The 17578-nt window shown below is 41.5% G+C and overlaps 1 protein-coding gene across 3 annotated transcripts in view; it reads left to right on the forward strand.

Annotated features, from left to right (window-relative positions):
- The window catches only part of lrch2 (leucine-rich repeats and calponin homology (CH) domain containing 2), a 72335-nt gene that overhangs the window by 52370 nt on the left and 2387 nt on the right, over nucleotides 1-17578 (forward strand). The window contains exons 10-21 of one of the 3 annotated variants that reach the window (XM_029701226.1): nucleotides 249-316; nucleotides 656-772; nucleotides 1654-1722; nucleotides 2008-2070; nucleotides 4469-4517; nucleotides 4708-4746; nucleotides 4984-5121; nucleotides 9129-9179; nucleotides 9312-9375; nucleotides 15639-15745; nucleotides 16863-17000; nucleotides 17108-17185. In XM_029701226.1, the coding sequence (XP_029557086.1) occupies nucleotides 249-316; nucleotides 656-772; nucleotides 1654-1722; nucleotides 2008-2070; nucleotides 4469-4517; nucleotides 4708-4746; nucleotides 4984-5121; nucleotides 9129-9179; nucleotides 9312-9375; nucleotides 15639-15745; nucleotides 16863-17000; nucleotides 17108-17185 (981 nt within the window). The remainder of the gene's footprint in view (nucleotides 1-248; nucleotides 317-655; nucleotides 773-1653; nucleotides 1723-2007; nucleotides 2071-4468; nucleotides 4518-4707; nucleotides 4747-4983; nucleotides 5122-9128; nucleotides 9180-9311; nucleotides 9376-15638; nucleotides 15746-16862; nucleotides 17001-17107; nucleotides 17186-17578) is intronic. The other 2 variants (XM_029701227.1, XM_029701228.1) reach the window with 2 other exon arrangements.

A 17578-nucleotide genomic window follows, 5' to 3' on the forward strand; every position in this document is an offset into this window, starting at 1 on the left:
CGGGTATGACAAAACATTACTTTTTACTGCTCTGACTACGTTGGTAACTAGTTTATAATAGCAATAAGGCACCTAGCGATAAGGGCTGTATCCAAGCATTCTGCGTTGCGTCGTGCATAAGAACAGCCCTTAGCCGTGGTATATTGGCCATATACCACACCCCTCTGGCCTTATTGCTTAACTATAACTTTAAAAAAATAAAATGTTTTATTGAATTAATGAATCTGACTTTTTGTTCTGTGTTTCAGGAATTGGAGAAGGTTCTTAACAAGTCACACCAAAGCAAAGATAAGGAAACCTGGAAAGAGGAGTCTGGGTAAGTCCTCACTACACAGATCGACAGGAGGAGGAAGGGAAGAGAATTCACCTTCAAGTTATTTAAGTCTGAACTGAAATAATATTGATCTATCAGTCTCCTTTAGATCATTTATTTACAACCCTGGTTAATGTACTGTAAGTGAGTTGATACTTAGCAGCTAGATGATAGCAGTAGTGAAATAATAATAACAACAGGCCGGGACAGTAGACATGCTGAGACGGCCATGTCGTTGGATAGATGCCACCATAGTATGGCCACGTTGTGAGTTCATGCTATTACATTGAGTGTGAAGCAGTTGGTGTAGGTTTCTAACTGTCACGTCCCTGTGGCCTGCAGCTCTGATAAAGATCAGCTAGCTGAGGAGGAGGAAGAGGAGGAGGAGGAAGAGCTGAAGGAGGTGCTGGACCTGAGGAAGATTGCCGTCCAGCTTCTGCAGCAGGAGCAACAGAACAGGTGAGAGGCTGACCTCTGACCCCATGGTTGTTCCCTCCTCTCCTCTCTGACCTCACCTCACTCTGAGCCCTGCTCCTACCTAACCCCATATCTTTCTGTCCTCCTCGCCTCTGCTGAGCTCAGCATCCCCCACTCTCACCTCTGCTCGCGCTCTCTCACTCCATCCTTGACCCCTTATCAGTGAAAGGGCAGGAAGATCCTGGGATGTTCTTGGAGGAGAGGGTTGGGAAGGGGAAGGACTCTTCTTTTCATTCTCCAAGACAGGAAAGAAAAGGACTTGATTTACAACCTTGACAGTCATGGGTTTCTGACTGGTTATTGGGGTTCTACCCATAGTTATTAGGTTAACAATAATCAATTGTCAGCGTGAGCCAGCCATAGCTGTTGCAGACAGCAGGTGATACGTGAAGAGTACACGTTATCATTTCTCTTACATTAGGTGCTTCTATACACTCTCAGAAGAAAGGGTTCCAAAAGGGTTATTCGGCTGTCCCCATACGAGAACCATTTTTGGTTCCAGGATGAACCTTTTTGGTTCCATGTAGAACCCTCTGTGGGGAAAAGGGTTCTGCCTGTAACCAAAAAAAACGGTTCTTCAAAGGGTTCTCCTGTGGGGACAGCTGAAGAACCCTTTTAGGTTCTAAGAGTGTATTACCTGTATTTTATCCATTTCCAGACATTTTACTACTCTTCTTTCTCCTGAAGTTACCCCATCACCATGCTCTAACTATCTCTATTCCTGCTCTGCATCTAACGAACCTCCCTGTCATTGGCTCCCCTCTTCTCTCCTCTTCTTCCCTCCCTGCTTCATCCATCTCCTGCTCCCCCACCTCGCCTCTTCCTTGGACCTGATTGGTGCACACATGATGTGTGGCTACCAGACGACGGTCCTTAATTTGTAGAGCAGAGAGTCTAATTCATCGAAGGAGGGTTGCCGGCCGTGCACACAGGTAGAGACAGATGTGAGATTGTGAAAGTTTAAGGAGGTGGATGTATATATAGAAAACTAATGTGGTGTCTGTTAATTACAATCGTGAAAAATGTCAAGCTGGAGAATGAAATGCATGTTTCTGTGCCTTGTGAGATGAATGCACACCCTTCGATAGATTGTCTGTTGTTCTCCAGTTCTTAAATCCACCCGGAACACTTACCATATCATGGCTGCCTGAACACATTGTGCCTGCAGAGAGAAAATGGAGAGATGGTACTAACCACCCTTCTGTCTACCTTTCCAGGTTCCTCAGTCACTCTGGCAGCTCCAGCAGCAAACAAAGGTCCCCCTCTCAGGCTATCCGCAGGTACGTACAGCACAGCTCTACCTAAACACATTACTCCTGCCCGTTACACTCTAAGACCTTGGGTCGCTTGCATAAAACTAGCCGGTTTCCTGGGCGCAAGTTAAGCCTTGTCATAGACTCAAAAGCATGCCATTCATGCCTCATCGAAACTGTCCCCATGACTCGTGTTATAGGATCTTGTCTCAAAATACAGTGCGTTCGAAAAGTATTCGGACCCCTTGACTTTTTCCACATTTTTGTTACATTATAGCCTTATTCTAAAATGTATTAAATAATTGTTTTTCCTCATCAATCTACACATAATATCCAATAATGACAAAGTGAAAACAGGTTTTTAGAAATGTTTGCACATTTATTAAAATAAAAAACAGAACAACCATATTTACATAAGTATTCAGACCCTTTGCTCTGAGACTCAAAATTCAGCCCAGGATCATCCTTGAGATGTTTCTACAACTTGATTGGATTTCACCATGTGGTAAATTCAATTGATGGGACATGATTTAGAAAGGCGCACACCTGTCTGTATAAGGTCCCACAGTTGACAGTGCATGTCAGAGCAAAAACCAAGCCATGAGGTCGAAGGAATTGTCCGTAGAACTCCGAGACAGGATTGTTTCAAGGCATAGATCTGGGGTAGGGTACCAAAATATTTCTGCAACATTGAAGGTCCCCAAGAACACTGTGGCCTCCATAATTTTTAAATGGAAGGCGTTTGGAACCACCAAGACTCTTCCTATAGCCGGCCGCCCGGCCAAACTGAGCAATCGGGGGAGAAGGGCTTTGGTCAGGAAGGTGACCAAGAACCCGATGGTCACTGTGACAGAGCTCCACAGTTCCTCTCTGGAGATGGGAGAACCTTTCAGAAGGACAACCACCTCTGCAGCACTCCACCAATCAGGCCTTTATGGTAGAGTAGCCAGACGGAAGCCACTCCTCAGTAAAAGCACATGACTGCCTGCTTGGAGTTTGCCAAAAGGCGCCTAAAGGACTCTCAAACCATGAGAAACAATATTCTCTGGTCTGATGAAACCGAGATTGAACTATTTGGCCTGAATGCCAAGCGTCACGTCTGGAGGAAACCTGGCACCATCCCTACGGTGAAGCATGGTGGTGGCAGCATCATGCTGTGGGGATGTCTTTCAGCGGCAGGGACTGGTAGACTAGTAAGGATCGAGGGAAAGATCAACTGAGCAAAGTACAGAGTGATCCTTCATGAAAACCTGCTCCAGAGCACTCAGAACCTCATACTGGGGTGAAGGTTCACCTTCTAACAGGACAACAACCCTAAGTACACAGCCAAGACAATGCAGTGGCTTCGGGACAAGTCTCTGAATGTCCTTGAGTGGCCCAGCCAGAGCCCGGACTTGAACCCGATTTGAACATCTCCGGAGAAACCTGAAAATAGCTGTGCAGCAACACTCCCCATCGAACCTGACAGCGCTTGAGAGGATCTGCAGAGATGAATGGGAGAAACTCCCCAAATACAGGTGTGCCAAGCTTGTAGCGTCATACCCAAGAAGAATCAAGGCTATAGTCGCTGCCAAAGGTGCTTCAACAAAGTACTGAGTAAAGGGTCTGAAGACTTATGTAAATGTGATATTTACGTTTTTTTATATATATATAAATTAGCAAAAAAATTACAAAAACTGTTTGTTCTTTGTCATTATGGGGTATTGTGTGTAGATTGAGGGGAAAAAAACTATTCAATCCGTGTTAGATTAAGACTGTAACATAACAAAATGTGGGAAAAAAAGTCAAGAGGTCTGAATACTTTCTGAATGCACTGTAGCTATAACTACGAGTAATTACACTTTACATTTTAGTTATTTAGCAGATGCTTTTATCCAGAGCGACTCAGTTAGTGAGTGCATACTTTCTTTTGTACTGGTCCCCCGTGGGAATCGAACCCAGAACCATGGCGTTGCAACCACCATGCTCTACCAATTGAGCTACACCAAATCAAGTCAAATTTTATTGGTCACATACACATATTTAGCAGAAGTTATGGCCGGTGTTGCGAAATACTACTAGCTCCGACAGTGCAGTAGTATCTAACAATTCACAACAATACACACAAATCTAAAAGAATGTTATTAAGAAATATATAAATATTAGGATGAGCAATGTCGGAGTGGCATTGACTAAAATACAGTAGAATAGAATACAGTATATTCATATGAGATGAGTAAAGCAGTATGTAAACATTATTAAAGTGACAAGTGTTCCATTATTAAGGTGGCCAGTGATTCCATGTCTACGTAGTAAAGGCTCCATTGTCTGTCTGTTGTTATTGATTGTTGGCTGCCCTAGTGATGACACACTGTTTCAAAAATGAGGTTATTGTCCATGAAGGTAAATATGTGTGAGTCAGTGTGTTTTACTTTCTCTCTCCTAGTGCCTCTCTAGATGAAGGGAGCAGTGGCACGTCAGTGCTGAGTGGGCAGGTAAGGACTTAATGTACTTCTCTGTTTTCTACAGGAAACATGCTACTCATTCTTCCCATTTTGTGCGAGTAATACTACATCATGGTCGTGTTTTCAGTTCCACTTTTTAATGTGTCCGTGTGTGAGGCCTTGGTTTTGGTGTCTGGGTTTCACTCATGTTGTTCACCTCTCTCTGTCTGTCTCTGGAAAGGACCCTGACTTCACAGACGACGACGCCGCTTTCTCTGAGGTCCCCCATTTTTATTCGTGCCTTTTTGTTTCCTCACCCTCATCACCGTCCATGTGAAGACGTGGCTGTGTGCATGTTAGCCTTTTATAACTGAGTGACGTAGGGAGAGGCTTTAGGTCAATCATCTCTTTAAATGAAATTCTAGTGCTGCTAAAACCAAGGGGGTTTTGTCCATTATTGCGTTGCCATTTGGTTAATACAGTGTCCCAGTATCTTGACCTGTCTCTCTCTCTGCAGCCCTCCTCTTCATGCTCCTTCGATGGCAGCCTGAAGTCCGAGTCAGACACGGAGCCAAAGTGGCCAGAGGTTCCACCTGTACTCAACCAGAATGAGGAGCGCAGGAGGAACAAGTATCTGAGGAAAGATTATCTGAAGGTAGGAGACCATGGCTACCGAGTTGCACTCTGAATCCCATGATGTTGATTTCTATATGTATTTATTAAGGATCCCCCATTAGCTGTTGCCAAGGCAGAAGCTACTCCTCCTGGGGTCCGGCAACATTAAGGCAGTTTTATATACAATTCTAAATGTTACATGACATTACATTTCATAACACTTTTCACAACACATTAAGTGTGTTCCCTCAGGCCACTACTCTACTATCACATATCTACAATACAAAATCCATCTGTACGTGCGTGTCTTATCATGTGTATGTTTAAGCGTGACTGTGTGTGTGTCTCTTCAGTCTCCACTTTCCATAAGGTGTCTTTAAAAAAAAATCTTATATGATTCTACTGCTGGCATCAGTTACCTGATGTGGAATAGAGTTCCATGTAGTCATGGCTCTATGTAGTACTTTGCACCTCCCATAGTATGTTCTGGACTTGGGGACTGTGAAGAGACCTCTGGTGGTATGTCTTGTTGGATATGCATGAGTGTCTGAGCTGAGTGCTAGTAGTTTAAACAGACAGCTTGGTGCATTCAGCTTGTCAACAATTCTTACAAAAACAAGTACTGATGAAGTCAATCTCTCCTCCACTTTGAGCCATGAGAGACTTACATTCATGTTATTAATGTTAGCTCTCCGTGTACATTTAAGGGCCAGCCGTGCTGCCCTGTTCTGAGCCAATTGTAATTTTCCGAGGCCCCTCTTTGTGGCGTCTGACCACGCCTGTAGTCCAGGTGCGACAAAATTAGGGCCTGCACGACCTGCCTTGTTGATAGTGTAGGCAGAGCAGCGCTTTATTATGGACAGACTTCTCCCCATCTTAGCTACTGTAGTATCAACATGTTTGACCGCGACAGTTTACAAACCAGGGTTACTCAGAGCAGTTTAGTCACCTCAACTTGCTCAAATTCCACTTTATTAATCACAAGATTTAGTTGAGGTTTAGGGTTTAGTGAATGATTTGTCCCAAATGCTTTTAGTTTTTTAAATATTTAGGACTAACATATTCCTTGCCACCCTTTCTTAAACTAACTGCTGCTCTTTAAATGCTGAGCTGTAGTTGATGAACAGCTTTCTTACATAGGTATTCCTCTTGTCCAGGTGGGTTAGGGCAGTATGCAGTGTGATTGCGATTGCGTCGTCTGTGGATCTATTGGGGCGGTAAGCAAATTGGAGTGGGTCTAGGGTGTCAGGTAGGGTGGAGGTGATATGATCCTTGACTAGTCTCTCAAAGCACTTCATGATGACGGAAGTGAGAGCTATTGGGCAATAGTCGTTTAGCTCAGTCACCTTAGCTTTCTTGGGAACAGGAACAATGGTGGCCTTGTTGAAGCATATGGGAACAGCAGACTGAGATAGGGATTGATTGACTATGTCCGTAAACACACCAGCCAGCTGGTCTGCGCATGCTCTGAGGCAGCGGCTAGGGATGCCGTCTGGGCCGGCAGCCTTGCAAGGGTTAACACATTTAAATGTTTTAGTCACATTGGCTGCGGTGAAGGAGAGCCCGCAGGTTTTAGTAGTGGGCCGTGTCAGTGGCACTGTATTGTCCTCAAAGTGAGCAAAGAAGTTGTTTAGTTTGTCTGGGAGCAAGACATGGCCTTTCTCTCGCATTTCAAAGATGATGGTACAAAAAAATACAAAAGAACAGGTGTTTTTTTATTTGTATTATGTTTTACCAGATCTTTTGTGTTATATTCTCCTACATTCCGTTCACATTTCCACGATCTTCAAAGTGTTTCCTTTCAAATGGTACCAAGAATATACATATCCTTGCTTCATGGCCTGAGGCCGTTATATTTGGCTATGTCATTTTAGGCAAAAATGGAAAAAAAAGGGTCGATCATTAAGAGGTTGTTGCAGTCATTTCACTCGCTGTAGTAGCTTACGTGTACAATACAGTACATTCGGAAAGTATTCAGACCCCTTCCCTTTTTCCAAATTTTGTTACGTTATACAATACCCCATAATGATAAAGTGAAAACAGGTTTTTAGAAATGTTGGCAAATGTATTAAAAATAAAAAACTGATACCTTATTTACATAAGTATTCAGACCTATGAGACTCGACATTGAGCTTTTAATTGAGTTTCTACAACTGGATTGGAATCCACCTGTGGTAAATTCAATTGATTGGACATTATTTGGAAAGGCACACACCTGTCTATGTAAGGTCCCACAGTTGACCGTGCATGTCACAGCAAAATCCAAGCCTTGAGGTCAAAGGAATTGTCCGTAGAGCTCCGAGACAGGATTGTGTCGAGGCACAGATCTAGGGAAGGGTACCAAAAATAGTCTGCAGCATTGAAGGTCCCCAAGAACACTGTGGAGCTGGCCACCCGGGCAAACTGAGCAATCGGGGGAGAAGGGCCTTGGTCTGGGAGGTGACCAAGAACCCTATGGTCACTCTGACAGAGCTCCAGAGTCCCTCTGTGGAGATGGGAGAAGCCAGATGGAAGCCACTCCTCAGTAAAAGGCACATGACAGCCCACTTGGAGTTTGCCAAAAGGCACCTAAAGTACTCTGACCATGAGAAACAAGATTCTCTGGTCTGATGAAACCAAGATTGAACTCTTTAGCCTGAATGCCAAGCTTCACGTCTGGAGGAAACCTGGCACCATCCCTACGGTGAAGCATGGTGGTGGCAGCATCATGCTGTGGGGATGTTTTTCAGTAGCAGGGACTAGGAGAATAGTCAGGCTCGAGGGAAAGATAAATTGAGCAAAGTACAGAGAGATCCTTGATGAAAACCTGCTCCAGAGCACACAGGACCTCATACTGGGGCAAAGGTTCACCTTCCAACAGGACAACAACCCTAAGCGCACAGCCAAGACAACGCAAGAGTGGCTTCGGGACAAGTCTCTGAATGTCCTTGAGTGGCCCAGCCAGAGCCCGGACTTGAACCCGATTGAACATCTCTGGAGAGACCTGAAAATAGCTGTGCAGCGATGCTCCTCATCCAACCTGACAGAGCTTGAGAGGATCTGCAGAGATGAATGGGAGAAACTCCCCAAATAAAGGTGTGCCAAGCTTGTAGCGTCATACTCGAGGCTGTAATCGCTGCCAAAGGTGCTTCAACAAAGTACTGAGTCTGAATACTTATGTAAATGTGATATTTCCATTTTTTTATTATTTCATGACGGGGTATTGTGTGTGTGTGTGTGTATTGATGAGGGGGGGGGGACAAATACATTTTAGAATAAGCCTGTAACGTACTAAAATGTGGAAAAAGTTAAGAGGTCTGAATAATTTTCCGAATGCGCTATAGACACACTGGCTTTACTCAAATCTGCTGGCATGTCATTAGTAAAGATTGAAAAAAGTAAGGGGCCTAGACCGCTGCCCTGTGGAATTCCTGATTCTACCTGGATTCCATTAAACAACACATTCTCTGTTCTGTTAGACAGGTAACTCTTTATCCACTATATACAGGGGGTATTAAGCCATAACACAAGTTTTTCCAGCAGCAGACTATAATCTATAAGTCTAACAAAACAGCTCCCACAATCAATTTCTCTCAGCCAATCATCGGTCATTTGTGTGTAGGTGCCGTGGTTGTTGTGTGTCCTTCCCTATAAGCGTCCTGAAAGTCAATTTGTTCACAGTAAAATAGCATTGTATCTGGACAAACACTATTTTTTCCCAAAGTTTTACTAAAGGTTGGTAACAGGCTGATTGGTTGGCTTTTTGAGCCAGTAAAGGGGGCTTTACTATTCTTGAGTAGCTTAAGTACTTTTGCTTCCCTCCAAGCCTGAGGGCAGAATTAAGATATCGCATTGTTTTAGCACTATCCACAGAGTTTTTAAACTATGGCTCATATCTACTTTTTCATTTTTACAAATTGCTGGAGTCGTGAAGCAAAAATTGAGATCACATAAACTCTGCTAATGACCATACAAAAAAAGAGTAACGGAGAGCAATTTACAATACGGCGAACTAGGTTCTAGGGCATGGATTAAATATTTTTCTTAATGCATCTTCTCTTCTCACAGAACAAGTGCCAGAGTGCCCGAAGAAACTCCAGTGGGAATGACGAGTGTGAGGTGAGATTCGCTATCCAATCACATGCACAGTAAAAGCACATTACAATCAAATTATGTAAGCACATACTCAAGCAAATATCCTCATTGGTTGTTCTGTCTGACCAAGAATCGAATTATGTATTTTGTGTGCAGGAGGTATTGCGGAACGCTGATTTCAGCACCACCCTCACAGTGTTTGGCCTTAAACCAAGATCAGGTAAGCCTGTATGAATTAAACTGTTCAGGGGTTAGTCATTCCTTTTTATAAGGATTTTATTTATTATTGTATGATTAGGCAATACAAGTGGCACATATTTTCAAGTCAAGGTTTTTAACTCTAAATAATTGTAAAACAGAGAACATGTGGTGGAGCAATGAGTTTGAACAGGTTGTTGTGCAATTATGATGCAGGCTATTAATCGTGCCATTTTACTGTATCTGTAATGTAATATAGTGATTCTGGTGAAGTATGGACTGCTACAGCTTGTCAGTCAGGGCAAGTCCCAAGCATGGCGATACATTGCTTATGACGTCTTCGGCATACTATTCTGCTCTCCCAAGCAAAAAGGCAGTAACTGCTCATAGAGTGGAGCTGAGAAAAATGGCTTCAAAGTTTTTTAATTGTCCAGCCAAATGAATTCTAGGGAGATCATTGGAGATGCAATGATCTGTTGCCTTACTATGAGTACATTTTTTTTATTCATGTTGACCCTGACCTGACATGACCTTTGACCCTTAAACGACAGTTACTGCCTTCTTCCTTGGCATGATATGTTATTGTCAAGAGAATTTTCAATCCCAATGATAATAACTAACAATCAATAAGCTTTGACTAATCCCCAAGGTTTGTAAGACACTGGGTTAATAATAATTAGGCAAAGACTCAGCTTATGCAAAAGGTTCGTACAGTTTATTCAGAGAACGTTCTGAAGTCCATAATACAGAGACATTCATTTTATAGTTCATTCCCTACTTACGCACATACATCCACACAAACAGTAGGTGAGTTGTATCCCTCCCCAGAGTTCTCACCACTGTTTATCACTACCCAGCGCTGTCCGTTCCATTCCCCCGAGATTAGATGAACCTTGAGAAGTACTCCCTGTCCTATGATAAGTATCTGAGTTCTAGCCAGGTTGAGCCAAACACAGTCTTCATTGTTCTCGGTATTCTCTTAGGCACACACATACACGCATACATTTCTCTTCCTCACAGATCTCTACTAAACCTTATGGGACTTACGTTTAGTACTTTAATCATTCATTATACATGCTACATAACTAATAATCACTAATAGTTACGTTTCAGGGTAGAATTATTTAATCATTACATTTAAACATATAAATCCCTTATCAGTTATAAATTGCAGGGTAATACCAAAGCAAAGAGCAGTATCTGCCATTTTCATTTGTTAGTTTACTATACTTCTCATTTATGCTATTAATACAAGAGGAGTGTAATTACTGACAGTGTAACAGAGATGAAACTGCATCCTTTGTGTGTCTTCCACTAAGATACCAGTTGAATTTACATAGAGATGTAGGGTCTGCGTCAGTCACATTACATACTGTGTTTGACAAGTAGCCCATGTCTTATAAGAATAAATGTGAAAAGCAGCACTGCAATTGTTTGAATTACATGAAATGTTTACCTGCCTTGTAATGTAATATATATATATATATATATATATATATATATATATATATATATATATATATATATATATATATATATATATATATATGGAACATGATAGAAGTATGATGTAAGATAATACAAATGATAAAAAATGACCATGAGATTGTAATAATAGCATTATAACATAACATGCTAATAACATTCTATTTGTATTTTTTTCCAAATACACTTTTTTGACTGATTCAATAAATAACAGCTTTAAGAATATATTTTAAACATATTTACATGTTCATATTCATATTGCTAGCTAACTAATTAATTTTGATCTCAGATCTACTTAGCTAGCTCGTTCTTACCAGTGTCTGGATGTCGGCGTTTCAGAGCAAGTTCCACCATCATTTTCCCCCGGGAATGCTGTGCCATGGTGTTGTATCCGTAGATTATCAATGTGTGTGTGTAGCTGTCAGTCAGCATCATACAGGTTCGATTGCATCACTATCAGAATAAAATGATATGAAACCAAGGTAAAACGCAGTAACTGCAGCCAAGGGCAGGTTGAAACTGAGCTAAAAGGCAGTAAGTTCAGTTACTGCCATTTACTTTGGTTTCACAGTAACTTTTTGCAGTTACTGCTAATACGACCCCCATTTTCTCCAAAACACAATACAATAGAGGCAGGATACTTGTCCACATGATTAAGCATGTATTTAATGTAACAAAAATGACCTTAACTCATTTTCGACCAAATGAGCAGTTACTGCCTTTTTGCTTGGGAGAGTGCTGAGCTAAATGAGGGTGATGAGCTAAATGTCATACCCCATATAGTTATCATTGTGTGACTCAAGATATTTTAGTGTGATGCAAATACAATCAATGTCAACTGTTGTGTGTACATTTTACATATCAGTAATTTAGTAGAAGCTCTTATCCAGTAGTCCATGCATACTTTTTCGTACACGTAAAAGGTTGAATTTACCTGTGGGCTGCTTTAAAGGGGCAATCTGTGATTGCTACATCCATTTAAATTAATGACATACACTACCAGTCAAAAGTTTTAGAACACCTACTCATTCAAGGGATTTTCTTTATTTTTTTACTATTTTCTACATTGTAGAATAATAGTGAAGACATCAAAACTATGAAATAACACATGGAATCATGTAGTAACCAAAAAAGTGTTAAACAAATCAAAATATAATTTATAATTGAGATTCTTCAAATAGCCACCCTTTGCCTTGATGACCGCTTTGTACACTCTTGGCATTCTCTCAACCAGCTTTATGAGGTAGTCACCTGGAATGCATTTCAATTAACAGGTGTGCCTTCTTAAAAGTTAATTTGTGGAATTTCCTTTCTTCTTAATGCGTTTGAGACAATCAGTTGTGTTGTGCCAAGGTAGGGGGGGATACAGAAGATAGCCTTATTTGGTAAAAGACCAAGGCCATATTATGGCAAGAACAGCTCAAATAAGCAAAGAGAAACGACAGTCCATCATTACTTTAAGACATGAAGGTCAGTCAATGCGGAAAATTTCAAGGACTTTGAAAGTTTCTTCAAGTGCAGTCGCAAAAACCATCAAGCGCTATGACGAAACTCGCTCTCGTGAGGACCACCACAGGAAAGGAAGACCCAGAGTTACCTCTGCTGCAGAGGATAAATTCATTAGAGTCCTCAACTGGCAGCTTCATTAAATCGCTCCTGCAAAACACCAGTCTCAACGTCAACAGTGAAGAGGCGACTCCGGGATGCTGGCCTTCTAGGCAGAGTTCCTCTGTCCAGTGTCTGTGTTCTTTTGCCCATCTTAATCTTTTTCTTTTTATTGGCCAGTCTGAGATACGGCTTTTTCTTTGCAACTCTGCCTAGAAGGCCAGCATCCCGGAGTTGCCTCTTCACTGTTGACGTTGCGACTGGTGTTTTGTGGGTACTATTTAATGAAGCTCCCAGTTGAGGACTTGTGAGGTGCCTGTTTCTCAAACTAGACACGAATGTACTTTTTTTCTTGCTCAGTTGTGCACCAGGGCCTCCCTTTCCTCTTTCTATTCTGGCTAGAACCAGTTTGCGCTGTTCTGTGAAGGGAGTAGTACACAGCCTTGTACCAGATCTTCAGTTTCTTGGCAATTTCCCACCTTCATTTCTCAGAACAAGAATAGACTGCCGAGTTTCAGAGGAAATGTCTTTGTTTCTGGCCATTTTGAGCCTGTAATCGAACCCACAAATGCTGATGCTCCAGATACTCAACTAGTCTAAAGAAGGGCAGTTTTATTGCTTCTTTAATCAGAACAGTTTTCAGCCTTTTAAAATGGTCAACTTGGATTTCTAACACAACGTGGCATTGGAACACAGGAGTGATGGTTGCTGATAATGGGGCTCTGTACGCCTATGTAGATATTCCATAAAAAAATCAGCTGCTTCCAGCTACAATTATCATTTACATCATTAACAATGTCTATACTGTATTTCTGATCAATTTGATGATATTTTAATGTACAAAAAAATGTTGCTTTTCTTTCAAAAACAAGGACATTTTTAAGTGACCCCAAACTATTGAACTGTAGTGTAGTTGAGAGTGCAAGTGTGTGCAAAGCTGTCAAGGCAAAGGCTGGCTATTTGAAGAATGTCAAATATAAAATATATTTTGATTTGTTTAACACTTTTGGTTACTACATGATTCCATATGTGAGATATATATATATATCTCTCTCTCACTCTCGCTCTCGCGCTCTCTCTCTCCCTCTCTCAAAGTTTTAGAATACCTACTCATATATATATGAATGAATATATATATTCATTCATATATATATGAGTAGGTATTCTAAAACTTTTGACCGGTAGTGTAAACCCATTGACTCTTGAATAATTTTACTTATAAATGCCTCATGAGCTTAGTTCAACCCGTACCCCATCAGAACATACGCTTTTTTACTCAATTGTTTGTAAACAATTTAATTGTAATTTATTTTTAAATAAGACATGTATAGCCTCAACATATAATTTTGATATCATGGTCAGTCCTTGCATCCATAGCTCTATGAATTTGTGAGTGGTTACCTTTCTCCAGCCCCATTCCTCAGCTGTTTACCAAATCAGTGGCCACTTTTTTTTAACTGCATATTCCTCCTTTAAAAATATATAAATAGAGAAGAGGAACTATTTAGGGATTTCGTAGAAATCCAACAAACAGGGCAATGTGTTCCTGACCGTTACACTCTGTTCTGTGCTCCCTGGTCAATCACTGGACATTTTGACTGCAGTTCCAGTTACCAATGCAAAAGAGACAAAGTTAACGATGATGCATGAGATGACCCTCTGAACTGTACTTCACTTCCAAGTAAAATTGTCGGAGGAGTTCAGTGGAATTTCCATGGTATTCGGCTATCAATAAATAGTTTACAAAAACGAAGAAATGTTGTGTTGAACCCACAGAAAGGCTACTAAGGAGTTTTCCTTAGGAGTAGCAATAGTTTTTTATTATATAATGTATAGTATTTATTATCCTCCATGCATGTACATCTTTAGTGAGGGCTCAGGATTTCCACACTAAAGGGAGTAACTAAACAAAACTTGTTTGACACTGAAATACACATTTCACTGGCCTAGAAGTAACCATGGTCTGGACATTCCAAAGTTACAGTAATGGTTGGAAAGAAGCCTGTGAGTAAATGTGACCGGTGTAGATTGCGTTTTAATCAGCTTACAGATGACAAACGGATCAAGGTTGGTGTTTATCTTTTTATTCACTGATAATGACCGGGAAAAACTTCCATCAACAAATGCTGTGCTGCCCTAACACGCCAAACTCCTGTCTTCCACATGGGTACCGTAGACAGGGCTAAGAATAACAATCTCCTTTGACAACGATATAGATTCCCTGTGGCTCAGTTGGTAGAGCATGGTGTTTGCCACGCCAGCATGGTGTGTGCAACGCCAGGGTTGTGGGTTCGATTCCCACGGGGGGCCAGTACCAAAAAAATGTTTTTAAAAAATGCATGAAATGAAATGTATGCATTCACTACTGTAAGTCACTCTGGATAAGAGCGTCTGCTAAATGACTAAAATGTAAAATATAATGCAATGTACAGTATAAAATGTAGCCAATGTACAGTATAGCCTACGGGCCTAACTTTCATCAATAACAGCCAGACATTAGGTACAGCTCGTACATGAAGTGCACTTGCAAACTAACAGTCAAATATTGTTAAAATATCATAAACAAAAACATGACATGCCTGATAAAGAAACAAACTACATCCATACATTAAGTGTTGTGCTGCCGTTATGCACCAACTCCTCTGTCAAGTACAAATGAACAACAGGGGACATGAATAGCCATGTTAGCCCAATGATGTCATGTACAGGGAAAATGACAGTAACTAGCTAGCATGTACAGCATTCACAAATCAACAGATACAAAGCGAATAAATGCATGAAATGCATACATTTCACAATATACTGGTAGAAACCCCCAATATTACAAGGTCAGTGACAATATAAACTCTCTCTGTGTTTTAACATATAAAATTGATTATGATTTTCATGGGAACATTTTTTAGTTACCTCCCTCTTCCACATGGAAGAGTTAAGGGGGGGGGGGGGCAGGGGATGTTTATGAGGGGTAATGCAGAAAGACGTATGCGACATTTAAAAGGGCACTTACAAAACGTACACTAATATCAAACATATCAGATTGTGTAAATTTACCACATGAATTTCAACACTTGTCATTAAAAAGTCTAGACTATTTGCTCATAACGGCAGGGCCCAGGGGTATACCCAGGAGTCTATTGTTTGAAAGTTGTGTAATTTCAGTATGTCACACGCTATGTTTCCGATATGTTGTCGTAGCTTTTTGTCGAAGCAGCCGCCAGGAGCCGTCAGACCCCAGTTTCACCATGCGGAGGAAGATGGAACACCTGAGGGAGGAGATGGAGCAGGTTGGCCTCCTACGGCAGGTCAGGAGGTTCAGAAAACACAGGATGACACACCATGATCAAAAGACACCACCAATAACCTGATTTAGACTTTATAGACTTCACAAAAGGTGTTATGTAGCAGTCCTTTTCATTATACAAATGTCCTGCATTATTTCTTCATTAATTTTAACCCCTTATTGGCCTATATGGATGAGGATAAATTGAAATAATATTTCTTACAGAAGAAATATGAAAAGCATATGCATAACCATGGTAGCAATTCAAAGGGAAGAGTTTAGAGATGATGGTAAAACTATTAGACCAAAGGTGAGGACACAACAGTTCACCTCAATCTGTTCCGAACAACCCAGGGTATGACGCCATGTCATCTTGTAACTACATCTAACATAGTGATCATAAAGGTTGATGCTGTATATGACATGAGTTTTATGATATGGAAATGTGAAGTGCACGGCTTGCTTGTATGACATCAAAGCGGTATTTATTTTACTCCTCAACGTCTTATCTTTCAAAATACACAGTCATCTTTATTTACAGCATTTCCTTCACTTGGACAACAGAAAATGTCCTAAAGTTGCACAATTAGCAGGAGGGCAACTTCTTGTCACCCGAGGTCGTCAAGTTCAGAACGGCTGTCAGTCAAAACCCATGCAGCGCTGTGATGTTACATTACAATTGAGCTGTTTATCTATCCCCAAATCTGCCCTTTTCAACCCGTAAACGGCTATGGAAAATCACCAGCTTTCCAACAGAGGTGTGAACAAAAAAGCCTATTGGCAGAGTTGACAGTGAGCAGTTGACCGAGTTTACCAAAGAATACAGTATAATACTACAATTCGGAGATGTTTTCCTCCTCTGATGGGCCTTGAATGGGCTCTTTAATGTTGTCTGGAGTTCCTCGGAATTCTCAACGTGTCGCTACTTGTTCCTCCAGACAGCTGCAGGTAGCACAGTATCCCGGTGGGTCCCTCTGGGTAACACTGTGGGTTACTTCAAACTCCTCCTGTAAAATAATCTTCCTGTAAAATAATCTTCCTCCATGTCTTGCGACAGCGGTTGTAATAGGTGATCTACAGTATTCCGCCGGGATCTACAGAATCCATGTTGAGCGTGTTGTTTCTGTGACTCCTCTTAGAACCTGGAGTCCAGACTGAAGGTCTTGCTGCCAGACGATGTGGGAGCTGCTCTGATGGATGGCGTTGTCTTGTGCCATCTGGCCAATCACATTCGTCCTCGGTCGGTGGCCAGCATCCATGTACCCTCGCCCGCAGTGGTAAGCACCAGTTGAAAACCTGTTGTTTGAAATCCCCAAAGCCGAAGCAAACCACCAGCCGAGAATAAACAAAATGGCTGTAACTGTTGACCAACTCTGTCCCACAGCCGAAGCTTAGCATGGCCAAGTGTCGCAGGAATGTGGAAAACTTCCTGGATGCCTGTAAGAAGCTTGGTGTGCCACAGGTAAACACACACCACTTAATTAAGCAATAAGGCCCAAGGGTGTGTGGTATATGGCCAATATACCACGGCTAAGGGCTGTTCTTAAGTACAACACAATGCGGAGTGCCTGGATACAGCCTTTAGCCATAGTATATTGGTCATATAACACAAACCCCAAGGGGCCTTATTGCTATTATAAACTGGTTACCAACGTAACTAGAGCCGTACAAAAAAATATATGTTTTGTCAAACCCTTGGTATACGATCTGATATTCACGGCTTGAACCACTCAGTTTATAATCACTACTGTCTTTCTCTGTCATCACCCATAGATCTGATATGCCTCTTTCCCCAGTTGTGGTACTCTCCCTAACCAGGAGAACAGCTACAGATATGAAAAACATCTTTGGATAA

The sequence above is a fragment of the Salmo trutta genome, chromosome 19 (genome assembly GCF_901001165.1).
Source record: "Salmo trutta chromosome 19, fSalTru1.1, whole genome shotgun sequence".
Taxonomy (NCBI): domain Eukaryota; kingdom Metazoa; phylum Chordata; class Actinopteri; order Salmoniformes; family Salmonidae; genus Salmo; species Salmo trutta.